Source organism: Podarcis bocagei, assembly GCF_964188305.1.
Source record: "Podarcis bocagei genome assembly, chromosome: 6".
Taxonomy (NCBI): Eukaryota; Metazoa; Chordata; class Lepidosauria; order Squamata; family Lacertidae; genus Podarcis; species Podarcis bocagei.
In genome coordinates, this window is record NC_138130.1 from 39,184,178 (window position 1) to 39,207,262 (window position 23,085).

General features: G+C 43.3%; 1 protein-coding gene across 5 annotated transcripts in view; it reads right to left on the reverse strand.

Moving 5' to 3' along the window:
- Nucleotides 1-23,085, reverse strand: part of ARHGAP6 (Rho GTPase activating protein 6) — a 182,239-nt gene that overhangs the window by 85,976 nt on the left and 73,178 nt on the right. Inside the window, exon 1 of one of the 5 annotated variants that reach the window (XM_081197004.1) lies at nucleotides 19,792-20,110. The exons of the other annotated variants lie outside the window; for them this stretch is intronic. Within the exon in view, the coding sequence (XP_081053130.1) occupies nucleotides 19,792-19,881 (90 nt within the window). The 5' untranslated portion in view covers nucleotides 19,882-20,110. Of the gene's footprint in view, nucleotides 1-19,791; nucleotides 20,111-23,085 lie in introns of those variants that run through there. 5 annotated transcript variants of the gene reach the window in all.

Here is a 23,085-nt window from a genome sequence, read left to right on the forward strand (position 1 = left end):
ATCTATAGAATTTTCTTAAGAACTGTTTGTACCACAAGGTTTATTTGAAAAAAAAAGTTTAATTTAGGGAAAGGGGGCGGTACTTGGAATCTACAAGGAATGTTAACTTCCTTCATCACGCTTATTGTAAATTAAGGTTTTTATTTCAGAACAGTATCCCTTCCCTCCCCCACCCCAAACACATATACTCCATGCGTTTATCTACAAGGTTAATAAATGGTTATAACAATAGCTTCCATGCAACTCTGGCTTGCAAGGACACATTAACAAAAGCAAGCAGGATTCCTGAATAGACAACCCCTATAATAAAAGTAAGCTTTTAAGAGACAATATAATCCTTCCTGGTAACCTTTGGGTCCTGCCTCGTTCTTGCTGGCATCTTAACCAGCCTGCCTGGGTTCTGAGATTGGTGGAGGGACCCTTTCCAGTCTTGCTAGCAAGTGTTGCTCACTGTGTGTAGGCCTGCACTAATGCCATCTTGGGTATCTGTGCCCTGACTGTGGAATTTCCTTCTCTTGGAAGCACAGATGGCTCCATGGTTAATGAGCTTTGATTAGCTAATTAATACACACTTGCTCATCCAGGCTTAGAATTTACTCAGGGGCACCCTGGTCTTTGATCTTAACTGTATGTCCTTTACAAAGCAGATCTCACAAGTCTGAAGTCTGAATTGTTTTGGTTGAAGCCTGAAGTCTGAAGCCTAAGTCTGCATTGTTTTTGCTCTCAACCTCATAATAATTTTGTACTGTAGTATTGTTTTGTTGTTTAACTCGTGAGGATTTAAAAAGTTTTATTACTTTGTATGCTGTGGGGGTTGTTTGTTTTTTGTTTACTCATTTTGTTGGAAACTGTATCAAACAAAGTGGTGAAAAGCAGTTTATAAATGCAGGAAATAATAAACCTAGGCAGAAAACATTTGTATTAATAAAGCAGATGTGGCAATTAACCAAACAGTAGCCCTTCATCAGATGTACCAATGACCTGGGGTTGTACATTATACAATCAAGACATGCTTGTACTAATCATGTGTGGGACACACTAATAATTCAGAATAAGAATTATTCTTATTTCCCAATAATATCCCTCTGGACCTAAAATAAAATACTACACATGTGTTGCTGAGCAAGTTATGAATCATTTTGATCTTTTCTCTTAAATATTTGTACTTGTGTAAAAGCCAAGCACAGCTTTTATGCAGGAAACAGTCTTTTTCATTTGCATTTTTAAGCCAAGCTGCACACATGATTAAGCAATTAGCACACATATATTTTATCTTCAAATCATTATACCAAATACCAAATAAACTTTGCATGGCATCTTTATGATACAGGCGATCATCATCAGTGCTCTGTTTACAGGTAAAAGAGGTCAATGATACTCATAACAAAACTTATAGGAGCCTATTTCAGAAATGAAGCTGAAGCAATAAGCTATTCATATTTTGAAATAAGATCAGGCATGACACTCCATTTATTTTTCCTTTTTTTTCTATTATGCTTGAAAATTAACTAGAGAACGCCTGCTATAAAATGAACAGAAATGTTATTTGAAGTTCAGGAGTCTAGAAAAGCCCTTTGTTGCTAGCAGTTAGTATTTCCTTCCAAATATTTTATGACATTGGGTGAACTTGCTTTTTTAAATTATTAGGCTGATTAGTTGTAGGATATATTTATTTGTTAAATCACAACATCATGGAAATCTTCTCGTCAACAACAAAAGGTCACTTATGCAGAGGCCTTTGGAGTCTACATCACTTGCTGAAAGTTCAGAGCAACCTCTACTATAAGCTAAAGCTCAAAAACAGAAGATAACACTATTCTCTACTGATTATTCCAACACATGCTGCTTATTTCTGCCAAATTTACACACTTATTTTGAATGCAATAACTATTTGTCTACTCAAGTGTTATTCAACATGACCATCAAGTCAATTTGTCTACGGACTCATACCTGTTTTGCAATATGTATGTGGGAGTGTCTGCACTTTTCTGTGTATGAACTGACATCTCAGTCCACTTGAAGCATGTGATAAAAATAAGTTGTTCAGAAAACTTCTTGGAAAAAATTAAGGTCAAAGTACCCAGTCAATATATAGTTACCACACAAACCAGAGGCCTTTCTCTTGGGCATAGTCGGCCAATTGGTGTCAAAGAAAGACAGAATTTTCTTTATGTACGCCACGACAGCAGCAAGAATACTTATCGCAAAGTATTGGAAGATACAAGATCTACCCACCCTGGAAGAATGGCAGATGAAAGTGATGGACTACATGACATTGGCTGAGATGACTGACAGAATCCGTGATCAGGGGAAGGAGACGGCGGAAGAAGAATGGAAGAAGTTTAAAATTTACCTTAAGGACTACTATAAACTGCATGAATGTTAGAATGTCGAGGTTTTGAGAAAGAAAGGGTTACAGCGATATAAGATTAGAATGAAGGAAAGATTAAGAGGACAGAGGCTTGACAGAACTATTTAGAAGTTGCTGAAAAACTTTGGACATTGGGATACAGAAAGGGGAGGTATGGGGGAGTCCGAGAAACAAGGTTTATGAAAAAAAGGGTACGAAACTATACATGTTTGTATGTCTTTTTATATGTTTGTATTGTCTTTAAAAAAATTTTTGTAAAACCAATAAAAATCTATTAAAAATATATATATATATATAGTTACCACACACTTCTTTTTAATATAATCTTTCCACTTGTGGAATAATTCGTCCAACTAACTTGCTATGATGCAAAGCTGCACTTTAGCACAGTTAAGCTCAGCCCACAACATTGTGGCATCAGTGTGGTCAGATCAGTGTTGTGTCTTTTTTTGGATTTCTGTTAGAAAGTTTATTTATGCTATCTGCTTAAGGCTGCCCTCCTATGCATATGGACTCAAGAGTTCCACTGAAGTCAAAAGCTGCTTATGAGTAGCGGACTGGGCTACATTGCAGATCCTATTCTGTCTGTGCTGAGCTGGAATGGTGGCAAAAAACTGAGTAAAATAACCGTTCCTGATGAAGCAATACATAAATATGAAAGCTGCTTCCAGAAACAAAGGAACACAGTGTGCCAAACTCCATACGTATTGGGCTAAGTTAAGCAAGTCCAGGATTGGTCATAAACAAGCAATGCCTAACACCAAAATGTGCAACTAATTTCTCCTGAAATCAATACTAGACCTCTTAAATACCTGGCTTTTATTTAAAATGTGTGGCAAGTTCAAAAGCAAAGTGATTTCCATTATTACAGCAGTGACAGAATTCATCTGGTACATTAATCTTAACATTCCTCGCAAGTGACTCAGGGAAGTAGAAGAAAACATTCCCACTATCTGATCAGAGGCACGTCATGTTTCCTACACAGAAATGGCTGACAAAAAGGACTGAATGGTTGCACAACAGTACCATTTTTATTCTTGTGTTGTTAAGACAACCTCCAGCTGTTTAAGAGTTTCAATCTTCTTAAAGAAATACGTGTCCTTTTTTTTTACTCAAATACAAGAACCACTTTTCAGATAAATAACGTTAAGACCAACATAAAGCTCCTTGATGATTTATGAATATAATCGGGCATAAAAAAGAAGAGATGTATATGTTCATGGACAGAAAATAAAGCATTTAGGCCAAGAATGATATATCTGGGTTTCACATAACATCTCTCCCCCAGGTACCACTCAGACATGCTTAATGTTAAGAGAAGGAAATACATTAGGTGCGCTCCAATAAATTCCTTACTTCATCTCCACTCCATTGTAAGCCTTTCAAAAGAAAAAAAAACTGGCAATGAAGAAACCTGTAGAACATTTTTAATATGGGTGCAATCACACCAAATCCGGAAGCGACCCAAAAAGTCACAAAAAAGGGTATGCCGGCTTTTTCAATGGTGTTTCCAACATAATATTTGATGGATTATTGTATTTTTATATTTTGCTGGAAGCTGCCCAGAGCGGCTGGGGAAACCCAGACAGATGGGCAGGGTATGTATGTATGTATGTATGTATGTATGTATGTATGTATGTATGTATAAATAAATAAATAAATAAATAAAATAATTTAATAATAATAATAATAATAATAATAATAATAATAATAATAATAATAATTATACATGATTTCACTGAAACGCACAGGGCCTTGGAACCTAACCCCTGCGTAAATTGGGGGGGGGGCTTGTCTGTGCCAATCGCCAATCAGCTCAGCTGCCAAGGAGGGGCAGCATGCTCTGGGAACAGCAGACCTTTGTAGCCATGCCAGGAATGAAATCGTGGTGTGGCCTCAGCCACGCTGTATGCAGACGCATGCTGTGCTGCTGTCAGGCCACACCAGGGAGGGGCTTTTTACATCCACTTCACCCTTTCCCCAGCCTCTTCAGTTCCACAAACCCAACATTTCTAGTTCTTTGCAGTCGGCAGGGCCTAAGCGCAGTGCGGTCGGCGGCACCTGCAGCCTTCTCAGCATGGGGAAATGTCACTTTGTCATGCCCTGAGGTGATGAGAACCCAGCGGCTTTAAGCTGCAGTGGCTTTGTCTGCCTGCATCCAGCAGCAGCCTGGTGGGGAGTTGCAGGCTGAAGGCCTGAATGGAGCTGCAGCTGGGGTCTTTCGTTTTAGGCCCTGAGGTGTGGAGTTCTGTTGCTTTGCATCCTGGTGGGAAGGTTTTGCATGCAATTTCAGCAGAGGCCAGGCAAGCTGGTGGCTGCTTCCATCCTTTTTGTGGGTCTTGGGATGGCTGGGATATATTCCTCGGCTTTTAGGGCATTATATCAGGTTTATACCCCCTTCTTTTCAGTGTTTCTGTTCCCCCCCACCACCACTTCTGTTCCACCACCTGCTGGAATATCTTTGGCCCTGTTGTCCTGAGGCTGGCTTGCCTAGCGGTCAAGGCCTTGCTCATTTTACAGGGAGCCCTATCCTTTCTGGGCCTTTGGTTTCTAGCCCATGATCACTGAGACTTGGGGCTTCAGTGTTAGACTAAGACCTTAGATTCCAGTCTTTAGGTTTAATATTGGTGGAAATATTATTCCCAGAGGTTTGCCTAACTAGTTTACTTGCTATGCCTTCCCCAAAGGAGGGGGGGGGGGCAAATGTCCCAAATGAAAAGGAAAGGCCTCAGAAAGCCTCTCCCTAATAAACACTCTTATAAACACTTCCACCTTGGAAGATGAGGGTCCTATTCTTGGAAGGAACCCAAGGCCCCAGATGCATGCTAATGCCTAATTATGCGGCTACAAGACTTACCATGGCTAATGCAAGCTAACTGTTCTTTATTGCATTTATGAATCACTTCCTATGAAGCATCTTAAAGTGATGTCACAATACAATAGAAAGTATGCACAAAATAATTGCTTGTATGAAAGCAACTGCATATAAACAATTTCAAATAAATACAGATACTGATTGGGGTAAAAACCCATTGCTTAGTAGGCTTGCTGGAACTCTTCAACAGACAATGAAAAGACAAAAAAGGAGGGTGCCTTCCTCATATGCAACAGGTAGGTGCCACCACAGTAAAGCTCTTGTTCCAACATGATAAGGGACAGATGCCTGGTAATTAGTTAGCCCTGGTGAGATCAAAGGTCCTCTGCGCCTCTTCTGGCCCCCAAGTGCCCCTTGCAGCTCGCTATATGGCAATCACTAGATTCTCTACCACCATCTATTTCCTTCCTATCATCGGGGGGAAAGTGTAAGCTGTTTTATTATTATATTAGAATGGTGTTCAGTGTCGCAGATCAATTAAATAAATGGGTAGTGCCGTCTGTCAACATGTTGGCTTAAAACAAGAGCAATTGAGAGAATTAAGAATGAGCCGTCCTGATTAAACACCATTCTAATAAAAATTTACTTGTTACACATGGTATTGTAATAAGATTTACTATTGAAATCTTTGGTTTCTTAGTAACAAATCCAGCTTTCTGAAAAACTTCACTGTATGTTTACATAGTACATTCACTTTCAGTAGATAAAGGTTGCATGAAATGAATACTACTACATTACTATAGGCTAAATCAGAATTTAGATTTGATTAGAAGGGAAAACTGCAATAAAATAAAATGTACTGCAAGTACCCATTAGAAATTACTACATTGAAGTGGTCTCTCTCACACTCACACAAAGCATTACGCTATCACACCACACCCCAGCCACTGTGCTACTAGAAATGGTCAACGTTTTTTAGTACTGCATATTGTATTAACTTAAAAATACCCGCTGACATCAAGCCAAGTTCGAAAGCTTAGAACCGGACGTGTGAAAGATTTTAAACACTTTGGCTCAGTGCACAGGATGTATCAAGAAGCTTAATTATGGAAACTCTTGATAATAATACAACATAAAACTCATTTTCAGAAAGTATGAAGCAACCAAGAGCAATTAAAACATGTAAAGATTCTCTCATATTAAGGTCAGTACTTTATTAAACAAAGCACTTAGTTTTTCATGAAATATTTGGTGAATGTAATTGTGTTACATGTTCTTTTCTTGCACTTTTTTAAAAATAAAGTTTCAGCAATCACGTTTTGTGCTTATTATTCCACAGGAAATTGAGTATGCCTTTGAATGCCATTTCTCTATTCCATTAAGGAACATAATTTATAATCATATTTTTCTCCTCCTAAGTATTAACGACAGTACTTAGCAAGCCACTGAACCTTGATGTTTTTTCCACAGTAACCTACAGTGTAAGTGGTGTTATCTTTATTCATATATCTCCCCCTCTCCCTCATACCTTATTTTGTGCCCAGTTACTTGACTCATTTTAAAATTTCTAGACAAAATGCATACTTTTTCTTGTGGTACAGTGGTACCTCTGGTTACGTACTTAATTCATTCCGGAGGTCCGTTCTTAACCTGAAACTGTTCTTAACCTGAAGCACCACTTTAGCTAATGGGGCCTCCAGCTGCTGCCGTGCCACAAGAGCACAATTTCTGTTCCCATCCTGAAGCAAAGTTCTTAACCCGAGGTACTCTTTCTGGGTTAGTGGAGCCTGTAACCTGAAGCGTATGTAACCCGAGGTACCACAGTATAACGTATTACCCACGAACTAAAGAAGTATACAGGCAATTCCCATTTATGTGGCACTGTGTGTGTCAGCAGGACACGCATACAGTGGTGCCTCGATCTACTAACAGTTCTATTAACGAACGATTTGGGGAATGACCTACGCAAAACTGGAAGTAGGTTTTCCGGCTAGCGAACTCTGCCCCGGAAGACGAACAGTGGAAGGGCACCACCGTCAGGAGGCCTCATTAGGGAAAGCACGCCTCGGTTTAAGAACGCTTTTGGTGTAAGAACGGTCTTCCAGAATGAATTAAGTCCGTAAACGGAGGTACCACTGTAATCCAGCCCTGCTGAAAATGACCTGTGCATTAGCAGTTGTGCAGGACTCAAACACATGCAAATGGGGAGTTGCTTATAGATATAGTTTCTGGCAAGAATGGGCCTAAGGACACCTTGGTGGGCCAGACAGAAAGGACACCTTGGTGGGCCACATTCAGTCCCTGGGCCTGAGTTCCCCTGACCAATCCTGAAGCAAAGTTCTTAACCTCAAGCACTATTTCTGGGTTAGCGGAGTATGTAACCTGAAGAGTATGTAACCTGAAGCGTATGTAACCTGAGGTACCACTGAGAGAGTATTTTACATGGCACTTTAATAACCATGTCTACATGTTGTTCCACATACAGTGGTACCTTGGTTCTCAAACATCATGGTACTCAAACGCCTTGGTTCTCAAATGCTGAAAACCCGGAAGTGTTCCGGTTTTTGAAAGCCAAATGTCTGATGCAGCTTTCTGCTCTTGTTTCTGGGGCACCTGCACCAATCAGAAGCTGCGCCTTGGTTTCAAACATTTCAGAAGTCAAACGGACTTCCAGAACAGATTAAGTTTGGCACTTTTGTTTTTGCTATTTTGCATTTTTGTTTTTGAGGCTTTTTCGCTTAATTTGTTTTTATGACTGTGTGGAACCCAGTTCAGCTACTGATTGACTGATTGATTGATTGATTTTGTGACTGCAGAAATGGGTAAAAGCCCCCCATCCAAACAATGACTATCATCAGTACAGGTAAGGGGGGGAAAGTAATTTTAATTTTTATCATCTACAATACTGAGCACCTAGGACTTGCCGATCGCATGGTCAGCAGTTCGAATCCCTGCGGTGGGGTGAGCTCCCGTCATTCGGTCCCAGCTCCTGCCCACCTAGCAGTTCGAAAGCACAATTAAGTGCAAGTAGATAAATAGGTACCGCTTTCTAGCGGGAAGGTAAATGGCGTTCCTTGTGCTGCTCGGGTGCCGGTTCGCCGGAGCAACTTCATCACGCTGGCCACGTGACCCGGACAGCGCTGGCTCCCGGCCTATAGAGTGAGATGAGCGCACAACCCTGGAGTCTGTCAAGACTGGTCCGTACGGGCAGGGGTACCTTTACCTTTACACAGTACAGTGGTGCCCCGCAAGACGAACGCCTCGCAAGACGGAAAACCCGCTAGACGAAAGGGTTTTCCGTTTTGGAGGCGCTTCGCAAAACGAATTTCCCTATGGGCTTCCTTCGCAAGACGAAAGCCCATAGGGAAATCTCCGGGACAGCGGGGAAGCGCAGCGCTTCTTCCCCACTGTCCTCGGACCTCCTCCGAAGGCTGGCGGTGGGGCGGAAAGCCCTTCTCCCCGCGCCAGCCTTCGGAAGGCTCCTCCGAAGGCTGGCGGTGGGGCGGAAAGCCCTTCTCCCCGCGCCAGCCTTCGGAAGGCTCCTCCGAAGGCTGGCGGTGGGGAGAAAAGCCCTTCTCCCCGCGCCAGCCTTCGGAAGGCTCCTCCGAAGGCTGGCGGTGGGGCGGAAAGCCCTTCTCCCCGCGCCAGCCTTCGGAAGGCTCCTCCGAAGGCTGGCGGTGGGGCGGAAAGCCCTTCTCCCCGCGCCAGCCTTCGGAAGGCTCCTCCGAAGGCTGGCGGTGGGGCGGAAAGCCCTTCTCCCCGCGCCAGCCTTCGGAAGGCTCCTCCGAAGGCTGGCGGTGGGGCGGAAAGCCCTTCTCCCCGCGCCAGCCTTCGGAAGGCTCCTCCGAAGGCTGGCGGTGGGGCGGAAAGCCCTTCTCCCCGCGCCAGTCTTCGGAAGGCTCCTCCGAAGGCTGGCGGTGGGGAGAAAAGCCCTTCTCCCCGCGCCAGCCTTCGGATGGCTGTCCTGAAGACTTGCGGTGGGAGGAGGGTTTTCCTTCCCACCGCCAACATTCAGAATGCTGTTCTGAATGTTGGCGGTGGGGAGGAAAAACCCTCCTCCCACCGCAAGCCCCGGGAACAGAGGAGAAGCGCTGCGCCCCTTCCCCTCTGTTCCCGTACCTGTCCTGAAGGCTTTCAATGCATTCCTATGGGAAACTGTGCTTCGCAAGACGAAAAACTCGCAAGACTAAAAAACTTGCGGAACAAATTAATTTCGTCTTGCGAGGCACCACTGTACATTGATTATTGCTTTCCTTTTATGGGTCAGTGGTCTTGTTAGATTGTAAAATTCATGTTAAATTGCTGTTTTAGGAGTTGTTTTTAAAAGTCTGCAACGGAGTAATCCATTTTGCGTTACTTTCTATGGGAAAGCATGCCTTGGTTTTGGAACGCTTTGGTTTTAAACAGACTTTCGGAATGGATTAAGTTTGAGAACCAAGGTACCATTGTACCAGCCTTTGCCCCACCTAGTGACAACTGCCATCAGTTCTAACAGCACAGCCATGCCAACTTGGGCTGAAGAGTTTGACCAAAACAGCTGGAGGGTAACATGCTGGCAAAGACTGGCATATACCAATTACTCATTATTACTCATAAAGCCAACAAGATACAAAACTCCAAGATTAACATAATATCTCATAATATCTGATCATTTTGAAAGTGCCCAGTATCGACACAAGATGGTTTACCTTGTGTTCAAGTTCAGCCATGACAGTGCATGCCTAAAACATGGTTTTCATCTCTTTGTGCTGTTCTCAGTGTTTTGTTTTAAGATACACATGAATTCATCACGGGAAATAAACTAGCCAGCCAAACAGAGAGTACATTACTGTCCAGGGATGGAAGAGCAGGATTTGATAAAGAAAATACAGTAAGAAAAATCTGTAGAAGCTCTGATAGTCCTAGGGGTGGAAGATAGGCAGCAGAAGAAAACCATATTGTTTTTAAGTGTGGCAGAAATTCTGAGTACACGAGAGAGGAGTATTTCTCTAAAAGCAACAGGATGCAGATGGATTGTGGCTAATGTTGTATGAACCCATCTTAAAAACCAGCAGTGCACGCTGGAGCCACACTAAATGGTAATGTGAACATACCCTCACTTGACATTGAACTCAGTGTCAAGCATTTATTGGCCTGAATTGTTGGAATTCGTGGAAATATATACTATGGACTTAATTTTATTCTTAACAATGACCACATGTTTTCAGAGTAAATTTGGAAAAATAGCATAGTTCTTGGTATCTTTGTATGGTGCTGTGGCTTTTGCTCCAATTTTCAGCTGTTCATTCTTTTCAGTCTTTCAAGCATCATTTCATTCAGTGATTTATAAAGCACCTATAGCCTCAGCAATTAGTTGCACTTCTGATATAGCCTTAAAAGGTATTGTTTACATTTGTGATTCTGTGATGGTTATGTCAAGGTTGTAGGGATAGAATAATCTCTTTCCTCTCTACCCTTTCCCCCGAGAAACCAAATAATGCAAACAGAACAAAAGCTTTTCCATACTATATTCAATTTGTAAAAGCTGCAACGCAGGCTCTTCCTTTATTAATATGCAAGAAGAAAATATGTTAACTTTATAAAAGTAGTGAAGGTTTGCTTGCTTTTTACAAGCTTGACATATTCCTTGTGTGTGTGTGTGTGTGTGTGTGTGTGCGCGCGCACACACACACACACACAAAATTTAAACAAGTCCTTTTAAGGCTACATAGCTTCTGCCTAAAAAAAAACCTTCATGATGTGGCTAAACCGGGATGCTAGTTTCTGCAGCACTCTTCTGATCGTTAGAAAGGCCAGTTGTGTTCAAAGTGTGCACACAAATGGACATGCTTTCATACATTATTTGCCAAAATAAAGGTGGAAAGTGTGTTTCTAGCTGTTGGGAAGTTTAGAAAAGGTATCTAACAGAGCTCAAAGTGAGGTTAAAACAGTGTAAAAATCCTGAGATTCTAACAGTTCTTCGTCCATCTCTACAAACACTGACAATATTTTCCTGCCAGCTACTGTCTGCACAGATTAAGTGTGTGTCACGACAATCTTGAAAGGGGTCAGATGTGCCAAGTATTTCTCTGACCCCACATGCCACTTACAAGAGACAGCATGCTGCTGCAGCTAGAGTAGTAGATGTGGTCCTCGTGCGCAACTTCCTCTCCATCTATCTGCTTCGCTCATATTTTCTAAGATGCGTGCTTATTGCCAAATTACATTTACTGCAAAAGACAATACAGTAAGAAAAAAAGATCCATCATACATCCCTGGTAATTGCTATTGTGGGAGCCCATTAACCATTTTTGCGGGGTTTGTTCATGTATTGGTTTGGTGGATTGTTTGCTAATCCCACAGCCTTACTTCAGTTTACTCCTCAGCTGAGCAAAAACTAGCCATTTGGTTTCTAGTGGCCCAAACAATTACGATACTATTTCCACTGAATGCTGCACGCAGAAGTGTTGTTTGAATTTCCACAGTCCAGTTCAGAGGAGCTATTACCTCAATATTACCCCACAGTACCTGTGGGGAATACTTACAGAGACTGTAAGCGCATCAGTACAAGATTTTAGGTCAATACAATAACCTTTTGACCAACAGTACATTACAAACAGTTCCAGAATGAAACATATTCATTTGGTCATGCCGCTGCTCTCCAAAGTCATGTGAAAAGAAGTCCCAATACAAGGCACTGTTGAACTCTCATGCTTTCAAAGTTAATACGTATATAACCTTAGATTCAAGTCGCTCATGTCTGAAGTTATATACCATGGGTTGGCAAACTAAGGCCTGTGGGCCGGATCAGGCCCAACTGCCTTCTGGATCTGGCCCGTGGACAGTGCAGGGATCACCGCAGGGGTCGCCAGCATGCGCGTTCTTTCCCTCTCCCTTACACAGCGGCAGCGCCTCCTCCCTCCCTCCTCCTGGCTTCTCCCCAACCTGCCTAGAGGAGGAAGGGGACTGGGCTTTGTTGGTGCCAGCAGCAGCAGCGCTCAAGCGGCCGCCATTTTAAGCAGCCCCTCTACCGAGCCCTTTCACGCGCCGCTCATCATCCCACCGCCGCCAGCCCCAGCCGCTCGCAAGACACAAGTAATCAGCCACCGGGGCTCATACATTTTTTTTTTTCCCTCTTCAAAATACTGCATAGTCCAGCCCCCACACAAGGTCTGAGGGACAGTGGACCAGCCCCCTGCTGAAAAAGTTTGCTGACCCCTGTTATACACCTTGCAATGCAAAACAAAAATTCACACATCTGACTGCAGTTTGATATCTGCTATGACCATAAAGACATTCCAATTACTATTCAGACAGCATGCAAAATAGTTGTGGCTCTTCTGCTCATTGCATATTTCCTTGATGCAGTAGCTGAATTTCTTGTCCACACATTAATTGAGCTTTTTGCTTCATAGAGGCATAGCACACTATGAGGCCCTATCTATGAGAAAAATTGGAATTCAATACATGGAAGAGATTAGTCATGCTGCTTTCCTGCAGGCATGGCTTACAATAAGATTAGCTTAAAGTAAATTGAGCTTGAATAATGATGGAATACTCAAGTCATTATGGCATTTTCCAGTGTCATTATCAGGGAGTACTTGCAAACGCAACACGTTTAAGAACAATTTTAAGATCATACTCAAATAACACACCAGCTACAAGTCAAATGTGCAGTGAATAGACATAGAATACCTCTGGTATATGCACAGTTTTTGTACTTCAGTTCTCTGGGTACGTTCACACCACATACAGGGTACACACCTCATGGTTGGCATATATTTGGCTTTTCACTGTCTGCACTAGAAAATGAAGACATTGTTTATCTTTCTCGTGTGGTGTTTCAGCACTAAGAACCCACACCAAGTATGCAAGATTGACAGTGTGGTGTAGTGGTGAAGAGTGGTAGACTTGTAATCTGGTGAACCGGGTTCGCGTCTCCGCTCCTCCACATGCAGCTGCTGGGTGACCTTGGGCTAGTCACACTTCTCTGAAGTCTCTCAGCCCCACACCTCACAGAGTGTTTATTGTGGGGGAGGAAGGGAAAGGAGAAGGTTAGCTGCTGTGAGACTCCCTCGGGTAGTAATAAAACAGGATATCAAATCCAAACTCTTCTTCTTCAAGTGTATGCCTAGAATCTACTGTGCTCAAAACCAATTAGCAATGAAAAGCTATAAAAATGGTTCTCCCGTTTTCTCACTTCACAGGTTAAAACAGCACTAGTAAGCTGATTGATTTCCAACATTTAACACAGAATACAACTACGGCCTCTATTAAAAAACATTCCCTATATTTGTTCCATCCTTTTTGCAAATAGGCTCCCAAATGCCAACAGCTGGTTTGAAACAGTTGTTTTCCTGATCAAAGGAAAAAAAATATTTGTGTAGTAGTTAGTTTAAAAACAAAAACAAAAAACCCTCACATTTGAAAGCATAGTCAAGGTAAGAAATTTTACCGTGTTGCAACATAGAAATATTTCTGATCTTAGCTGTGTTTGACATAAGCGAGCCCATTTATTGTCCTATTTGTTCATTCAAATCTAGTCTGGAAAATGAATTATCACAGCAGGGCGCTGTTAACCTACTTTTTGCTGAATAAAGTTAATCAATACATTTGACAGTACAAAACCCAAGATTTATACTGCTTAAAGAGAACAAAAAGGGCAAAAAGTAGTTGCTAGAGAAATACTGGCTCCCGCTGCCACAACATTATAGCTACCACTAACTGGAAAATATTCAATGCAATGGCACCAAAATGTGAAGTAAGTCTTGCTAGAATCACAGAAGGGAACACTCAGTTATTTGCAACAGCAGCTTCAAGTCTTTTATATACATCTACTACCTCAGAAGTCAGAACATTAGCTGTCAAAAAGGAACATTTCCCCCCTCATTTATTTATTTGTACCCACCCATGAAATATGGGAACCGCTGAGGTCTAAATGATTGTATTAGCAGCACTGGATTTAGCACACAAATAAATGCAGGAAATCCTTTCCACTGCACACTGCTGATAAAAGTTCTGAAGAGCAATACAGTTAATGTTCTTTTTCTAAAGACCAATTAGCATAGATCAGGCAGAATATCTCACCAATGGAATTTTAGGCACCAACACTTCCTTAAGGCCACTGAACACAAGCCACCATGTTTATTAGAAAGGCTTTATTGTTCGAAAAGATTTGTTGTGCGTAAAATACAACATAACCTGGTCAAGAAATAGTTTTGTTGTGGGGCAATTTAAGAACATAAGAAGGCCTTGCTGATCAAAGGCCCATTTAGTTTGGCAACCTGTTCTCACAGAGACTAACTGATGTTCAGGTATGGAGATCTGTCCTATACAGTGGTACCTCTGGTTAAGTACTTAATTCGTTCCGGAGGTCCGTACTTAACCTGAAACTGTTCTTAACCTGAAGCACCACTTTAGCTAATGGGGCCTCCTGCTGCTGCTGCGCCACTGAAGCCCAATTTCTGTTCTCATCCTGAAGCAAAGTTCTTAACCTGAAGCACTATTTCTGGGTTAGCGGAGTTTGTAACCTGAAGCGTATATAACCTGAAGCATATGTAACCTGAGGTATTTCACACAGTGAGGACAGATGCCAAGAATTTTCTGAAGGACGTCTTCTTGCCTCCAATACTGAACTTGATTCACTGACCATGCTGGAATCTTCTTGGCCTCCAGTAACTTTGGAATCTTCACCTCCAGTAACTTGGATGACCAAACGTCATTTAGGGGATCTAAAAATTTAACTGCTTTGTCACGACTCGAATATGCATATACCTAGTCTGTGTGAGGGTAGCTGAAGTAAGCCACTGCTAGCACACTTGCAATCTTAGATACCTATTTGATTTCATTTTCCATCTTGACATCAGAGGGATGATAGTACATCTCCACTACTAAATTATTCTTGGGGTCTGGTATCATCACTCATAGTGAGGAGTTTGTCCTGCTTTCTGGAATCTGTGCCCTCTTTGCTGTAATAGAGAGGAAGCACGTGTGCTGCCAGCTTGTGAGACCCAGACCCAGTCTTGCAGGGATGAGTCACCAATTAACACAAACAAAGCTAAAACTAAGACTCCGCCCTCTTATTGCAGCTTTAACTGCAAAAGCAGCTTTTTGCACTTGCTGCACTTCTCTGCAAAACAGACATTCTGCAAGTTTTGTACATAAAACACATAAACATGGCATTTTATGCACATTAAACACATATCTTTTAAACAATATGCCCTTTCTTATCCATCCTATGGCATTCATATTCAGAAATAACCATGCACTTTCAAATAGGTTCTTTCCATTGCATCAAGTTTCCCTTATATACTTTTCAAAAGTAAATATATTCAGGGACATTATTCTGTTCATTTTCTTTCCCCTACCAGCTGTTAGTCCTGCAGTGCAAAAGTTAACAGGCTGTCTGCTATTGGTCCCCTCCCCCAATAGCACTGTTCCTCAGGATTCCCTGGTTTTAAGTGGAAATCTCACAACTCACCTATGTAACATCTACTTTGGCTTTTATATTTTAGAGAAAACATTCGTACTGAAGCCAGTAAATTCACTACTCTAAATGAATATATGATCAAGCAATGACCAGTAAGACCAGCATTTCGCCACCATGACTTAAATCAATACACTGGATATCTAATGCACAGAACACTCCTTAGAAAACTTAACACATTTGATCTTGATAGTTGTCAAACTACATAAAGTCAACCTAACAAGTTAACCTCATGAGACCATCTACATAGTTTCTCACTCAACCACAAGACATACTCATCCACAAGTTTGTAATTGACATTTCCTCTGCACATTTCCTTTTATTTGCGGGGGAGGGAGGGATTTAACTACTTAATATTTTGTAACACTGTTGCAATACATGCTTCAGAAACAAAATTATTCTGCAAGAAAGGATTAGACTTCCCAAGGAACATGTTTAACACATTGATATAATTGCCACATCAGAACAGACATGTAAACATGCCGTTTATTTAAGAAAACGGTGCTAGTTTGCTCAGTCAATGGGAATGAAAACACTCTTTATAAACAAGATCAAGAAACAAGTGACAAAGCATTAACTGATAGAGGATCATAGCAGCAACCCTAAATTAAGTGGATTTCAATACAGCATTTCATGTTTTTAGAAGTACTGAACTATACCTTCTACAAAATAAACATGTTGATCACAAGCCAATGCTAGGCATACCTATTCCACTGTGATTTTCATTTATTAAGAATATATTCCTCACATTTTGATTCCTAACACAGCTAACTTTAACAAGTAATAGGGTGTACTTTAAGTGTGGTTTCCAAGACAGAATTCCGTATACTAAACTATGCCTCTCTGAAATCTACAGTAAGTGCATATATTTGCACGATTAGGACTCATCAATAATGTAACTTGGTGCACAACTTAAAAGGTAACTAAACATATCAGAAACCAGGTCTAAAGAATATCACAAGAATGAACAATGTGTAGAACTGACAAGTTTTCTTTTTCTCCCTGTTACCAAAGCTGTATTTCGCTAAACTTTTAACGGGTTAACTATGGGTTTATTCAGGCTTAACAAATTCCCCACATAAGAAAACCTGTTGAGCAATACATGTAAAAGGAAAATGTTTCTCTGAAATGCAATAGCCAAGTGAATTGTATATTCTAGAGTAATGTCTTACGTCCGTACTTATCCCAATATTAATTTTATGGCTGGAGAAACATTACATCAGAATCTGTCTACAAGAGCAGCATGAAGACAAGAAACCACAAGCTCAAGTACTGCTGGAGCAGTTCACAAAGTTGCAACATCTGTCTTCCACTTAGAGGTCAAATTAAATATCCACCTAACAGCTGAATTCCAATACTGGTTTTAAAAAGCAGAAGTTTTTCTTCAAGTGACATTTTGCACAATTACACCAGTAGAAATAGCTACAGCATGTCTTACATGCTTTAAAATTGCTTTAATATTTACGCATGGCTACAGGGAACAAACTACGCAGAGATAAGGGAGTCAAGCTTTTTAAAGACCTCAGCTACAACTGCTATGTAGGGTAGCAAAAAAGGAAGCAGTTTCTCAACTTTTCAACTTTAAGACATAAATACAATGCAATCTTATCACATAAGAAGCTTAAGAACAGAAAAGGAGCTCCTTTCTTACAATACTTTCAAGTACAAGTCATTCTTCTTCCAATGCAGTGAGATGAGAAAAGAGCAAAGTCTCTGTGTAACTCTGTGCTTGAAATCTCATCCTTACATTTGAAACACATTATGTAGCAATGTCTTAGTTTTACCAGTCAGGATTCAATTAAACTGTTACTGTACTGCATTGGAAGCACTGAAAGGTTGAAGCGTTTAATATTTTAAATACTGCCATGTGTTTCATCATACAACTCCAATACTCTAGATCCTTCATCTAGATTATTTTTAGCATATGCTATATTATGTGTTTGCAATATTATATAGCAGTTTCAATGTGTGAAATGATCAGTCATCTGTTTTTTTTCTGAAGCAGACCACCATAATTTCATTTTTGCACAAGAAAACTCACAGGAAAAAGGCTCCACTTTGCCCCATGAATCCATGTTAGATAGGGTTTTGAACCAAGATTAAGGGCAATATGATTCACTAGATCACAAGTTCATTACACACAGCACTTGGGACATCTCAAACTTTGAGATATAGTAGCTCTTTTTCTACAAAGAACATCCAAAACCAACCACTTTAGCTTTACACAGGTCCAGCTGCAGACATGTAAGTGAGCATTATTCCAGCAGGAATTATTCCTCTATACTTCTTTTAAAAACCAAAAAAATACCAACAACTATTGAATGAAATAAAATTCTAAGCCAAACAAACTAAATGACACAATTTCAGCCAAGCAACAGTGGGATCACTGCACTGAAAGGACAAGCTGCTTGCCTTAAGTGGGGGCGTTTTCCTCACCTTCCAGGCAGCTCAACTCTGCCAAAAGAGAGGAAGGGGCTGGAGGTGGTCAGCTGCCTCAGTTTCTCTCTCTGCATGGGGCAGGGTGGTGGTGGGGTGGACTGGAACATCTGCACTGCCTACAGAGCTCTTTTTGCTGGCTCTGTCTCCCAATATGTGCCATGGAACAGCACTGTCATTCAGGTGAGTCAAGAGCAACTACCCTAACCTCTCCCTCTCTTAACTGCACCTTCATATAGAGCAGTGAGTGAAATCCTTCGTAATCTGCCTACCAGAGAAAGGAAGCAAGTGAGTGGGCAGAGGCTTCTCTCTCTGGGCAGCAACACTAGGCCCCCAACCGTCACCAAATCCTACGGAAAGGGGGGAGGCAGGCAGCAGTGGCTGCTTTTGCAATGTGCAGCTGCTGCCTCCTCTTGGCTTGCAAACTCTCTCTAGAGAGGCTTGTTGATGCCCAGATAGTGAGCTGACAGAGAAAAGAGCAGCTGCCACCTCTTCTTGCTGAATTTCTTACCTGCACTCTTGTCCTGAGCAAGATCTGGTCCTCACAGTTTCATCGCCCAGAACAAGAGGACAGGTAAGCAACTGCAGACAGTAGCACTTGTTCTTCTGAACCAAGCACTACTCACTTATCCAATTGCCTTGGCATGCAAGCAACAGCTGTCCTGCACCACTGGACCTTGTCTGAGCAGGACAAGGTTTTGATATGCAAGGCAGAGAGCATGCACGCAGCCAAGGAGCCCAAACCCCCCATGGGCTTCTGCAGCACCTTAGCAGCAACTTGCCAGGGGCTGGGTGCCCAAGGGGTCCTCCTAAGACACTCACAGCACAGTGGCAATGGGCACCCCTATTTTTGCAAGCACCAGGTGCAGCAATTACACACACACACCCCATACACACATAACCCATCTTCACCTCCAACCATGTGGCAACCTGTTCCAGAATAAAGTTGCCTCAAATAGGGAATCATGTGGCAGGAGATCTGGTCAACAACCACAGTTTTATACCATCAGCACTTAGGATGCATGCCTTGGTGCAAGGAAGGGACTGAAGTTCAGCAGAGGAGCATATGCTATGGTGCCACATTCAATCCCAGCGACCGGTGGGGTGGGAAAAAGGACTAGCAACAAGTACAGGAACCCCCCGCCGCCCCCCCAAATAAAATAATAAAAATAGTACGCTTGCAAAATGTAGAGTCACTACTCATGTGAGGGATGTTTGGCTTTGACTTTTTCCCCTGTCTCCAAAAGCCCTACCCAACCACCAATACCCGGAGCCGGGATCTTTCACAGTTTCTACAACGAAAGCCAGCAGGATGACACCACTCTGGACGACCCACCCAGAAGCCATGCTAACCATGCATGTTACACGGGGGACGAGCCTGGCTGCGAAGGGCAAGCTCTCTGCACCATGCCCACTCTAGCCAACTTGCAGGTGAGCGTGCGGAGCAGAGGAGCCCCCCTGGACACTGGCGCACGAACCACGTCGGTGGGCGAAGAGTGTTGGAGGGCGGCACAAATTAAACTCCGCGCTTCTTCCAGGCTGTTCCCGTGACTTTGCGTGCACACACATACACACGCCGCTCCACACCCGGAGCAGCTCAGAAGCGCGGCTTCTCCGAGGGGAGCTGGCCAGGCGCTCTTGAATCCCCGCCTCGCCCCCTTCTCCCGCTCCCGGCAGCCCGTCGAAAAAGGCGAAGGCACTCACCGCGTAGTAGAGGCAGGGCTTCACGTTCAACACGGGGCCCCCTGCCAAGGCCGGAGGGGAGCCCCCCAGGTCGCCCCGGCGCTGCAGCATGGCCGGCGGGACTCTCCCTCGCCCCGCTTGGCGCGCGCGTGTGTGTTGTGTGCGTGCCTGTCTCACAATCACTCCCTCCGTCCCTCTCACACGCGCGCAAGGCGTCCCAGAGGCGGCAGCCGCTCCTCCGCCTCCCGCGGAAGCCAGCGGCGCAGCATCACCCTCGCAAACTACTTTCCCCGCCGCCGCTTCAGCCCCGCGGATCCACGACGGGGATTAAGCCAGAGCCGCGGCAGGCGAGGTTGCCGCCTCCTCGGGGCGGGGCCGCCGCATCCCGCCCTCCTAGCGGCGCTTGGCTGGGACCAGTGGAGTTGGGAGAGAGAGGAGAAAAGGGGGCGGGGAGGAGAGGGGGGCGCTCGTAACCCCCTCCCCCTCTGCTCCGCAAAGGGAAGAGCTGCCTTTCGGTCGCCGTCGTTGACAAGGCGGAGGCAGCGGCTCCACCCATAAGGCAAAGAGGATGCCTCTCTGTATACGAATATGCCGTGTCTGTCTTCTAAAACGACAACAGAGCCCTCTCACTGGTGGCACCCAACTGCCCCTGCCCTCTGTCCCACTTGCAGGCCCACCATGGGTGCTGCCGTATGCACCCCAAAGAAAGAAAACACACACACACCTACCCCTGATGGGCTCCTGTCAAAGTGCTATTTTTGTTTCAGAGATCTTGCCGTGTTGAACACAACTTGCCCACCTAGAACAGGAGCTGACTCCTAGGGGGTGAGGTCCCTTCAAATATTTTAGGGGGCAGCTCCCCAAAGTTGAATTGCCATTTGAATGCTGTATACGCAGACATCTTGTTATCGATTATGCAGGGCAGGGCTTACCTTCCCCCCCACCCAAAAAACACGCATTTGATTCAGGTTGGCACCCCTGCCACCTTGCAATATACTTTGCCTCTTCTGTGCTCCCTCTCCAGAATTTTGTTTTTTCTTCAGATGCTAGCACTGAGGCCTTCGAGTCCTTTCCACACTTTGATCACAGTTAACACAGACAAACTGGATGTCTCCAAGGGTGCTATGACTGTTTGGATACGACTTTGTGCCTTTGACAGCCGAAGCTTTCCAACAACTTAATCTCAGGGCTGTGGGTTTGAGCCCCACAAGGGTCAAAAAGTTTCCTGCATTGCAGGGGGTTGAACAAGATGACCCTCATGGTCCCTCCCAACTCCACAATTCTATTATTCTAACTATAGCTTTGCCCCAGAAGAGAGAGGTAGTCAAGAAAGCCAATCCCTTTGTGCCTGGGTGAAGCACCAGAGCCCTGGAGGGCCCAGGCTAGAAAAGGAGACAAAAGCTTAGGCCCTGGGTCCCATTCGAAATGAAAGCCAATGGAAGGGGCAGTCTACACACCAGCTCTGTCTACTAAGCTAAGAGGTGCCCGTTTTCTTTGTCTTGCCATCACTAGTGAACTGAACATACAAAACAGACATACAAAGGTGTCAGAAATCATCGGGAGAAGGCAAGCCAACTAACATGAATGGCAAGCCAACTATTATGAATGGGCAGGCAGAGCAGACTTTAATCCAACGTGTATTTCCAGATATAGAGCAGCAGCTTAGGGCCCAAGTACTTGAAGTCAGTGGCGTAGCGTGGGGGGTGCAGGGGGGGCCGGCCACACCGGGCGCAACATCTGGGGGTTAGGGTTAGGGGGCGCAAATCCACGGGTTAGGGGCGCAAATCCACGGGTTAGGGGGCACAAATTACTTGCCTTGCCCCGGGTGCTGACAACCCATGCTACGCCACTGCTTGAAGTCACAGATAGCATGATAGTCTCCTACTATCTCCTGTGCCAAACCTTGAGGTCTAGCTAGGGATGATAGGGGTTGTAGTCCAAAAACAGCTGGAGACATAAGTTTCGGAAGCCCTGCCCTAGATCGTTAGTCTTCAACTGGTGGGTTAGGAGCTGCTACTGGGCCACAGTCTGGTTTAAAGTAGGTAACAAAAGCAGCAGCACTAATGCCAGACAAATAGAAGGCAAAAATAAATAAGAAACGGGTCCCAAAATACATGTTTGGGTTAAAGGTAGGGGCCTGGTCTGTAAAGCTGGAGACTACTAGCCTAGAGGTACAATGATCACCAACTGAGTTGAGTTTTTGTCATAAACTTAGAACACACGTATGCACCCAGGCTGTTGGGACATGCTCCTGTTTTGGGCTGGATCCATTGTTTGGACATCTGCTGCAGTTCCATTACTGTGAATTTTAAATCTTCGGCTTTTAATTTGTGAAACTGGTCAAGTAACAATTGATGAGTATTTTATTGTTTTCGTGATGTGCTATGAACTGACACGCAGTCTGCAAATGGAATCAATAAAATAGCTTGGTATGAAGTTCCAAAATCAAGACCGGCACAGAATCTGGGCAGGAGGCCCATGAAGCGCTGCGTCTTATTCCCAACTGTGGCTAGCCTGCTGTTGCCAAGCAGGCCATGAATGTGACGGTACGGTTGTATTGCCCCCCCCCCTTATTTTGCTGTTTTATCTTTTGTAAACTGCTTTTACAAGTTGTTGTTTTTTTAAACACAGCAACAACAATCAAGTGGCATATAATTTTTATGAAACAGACAAACAAGCAGTCTCTCCAATCTAGCACCTCCTTCCCAGTGCATAGTATTTGGGTGTACACTGCTCCTGCTCATGGAAGCTCCATTTAACTATAACTCCCATAAAGAGAAAGTGCCACAGCTATATAGAAAAAAGTCTGTATAGAAGAAGAAAAGTCATCACATAGGAACGGTACATCAATGCACTACCATTCTGACCATTTGTGATCCACCAAACAACTGGTATTCAATTGCCTCTGAAAGTGGAGGTAGAACACAGTGCTAGTCTCCTACAATAAGTTGTCTAGTCCCCTTTTAAAGCCATCCAAATTGATGGTCATCACTATATTGTATGGGAACAAATTGCATAGTGCAATTATTTGCCGTGCAAATAAGTTTTTCTTTGTCTGGAATTTTCACTGAATGCCCTGCTCCCTGAGTTCTAGTCTTAAGGGATGTAGAAAAACCTCCCTCTATCTCCCCTACATCATTCCTTCTAAAATCATTCCTTCTAAAATCCAGGCCTGCAAATTTTTGAAGCATCAGAACTAAGGTTTGCACTTAAATTTTTCTGTGGAAGGTTTTCAAAATCTGTTTGGAACAAATGTTCGCTTTTATTGGAAAATGATGCTTTCATCTGGAACATTTTCTGACCTACTGGATTTAG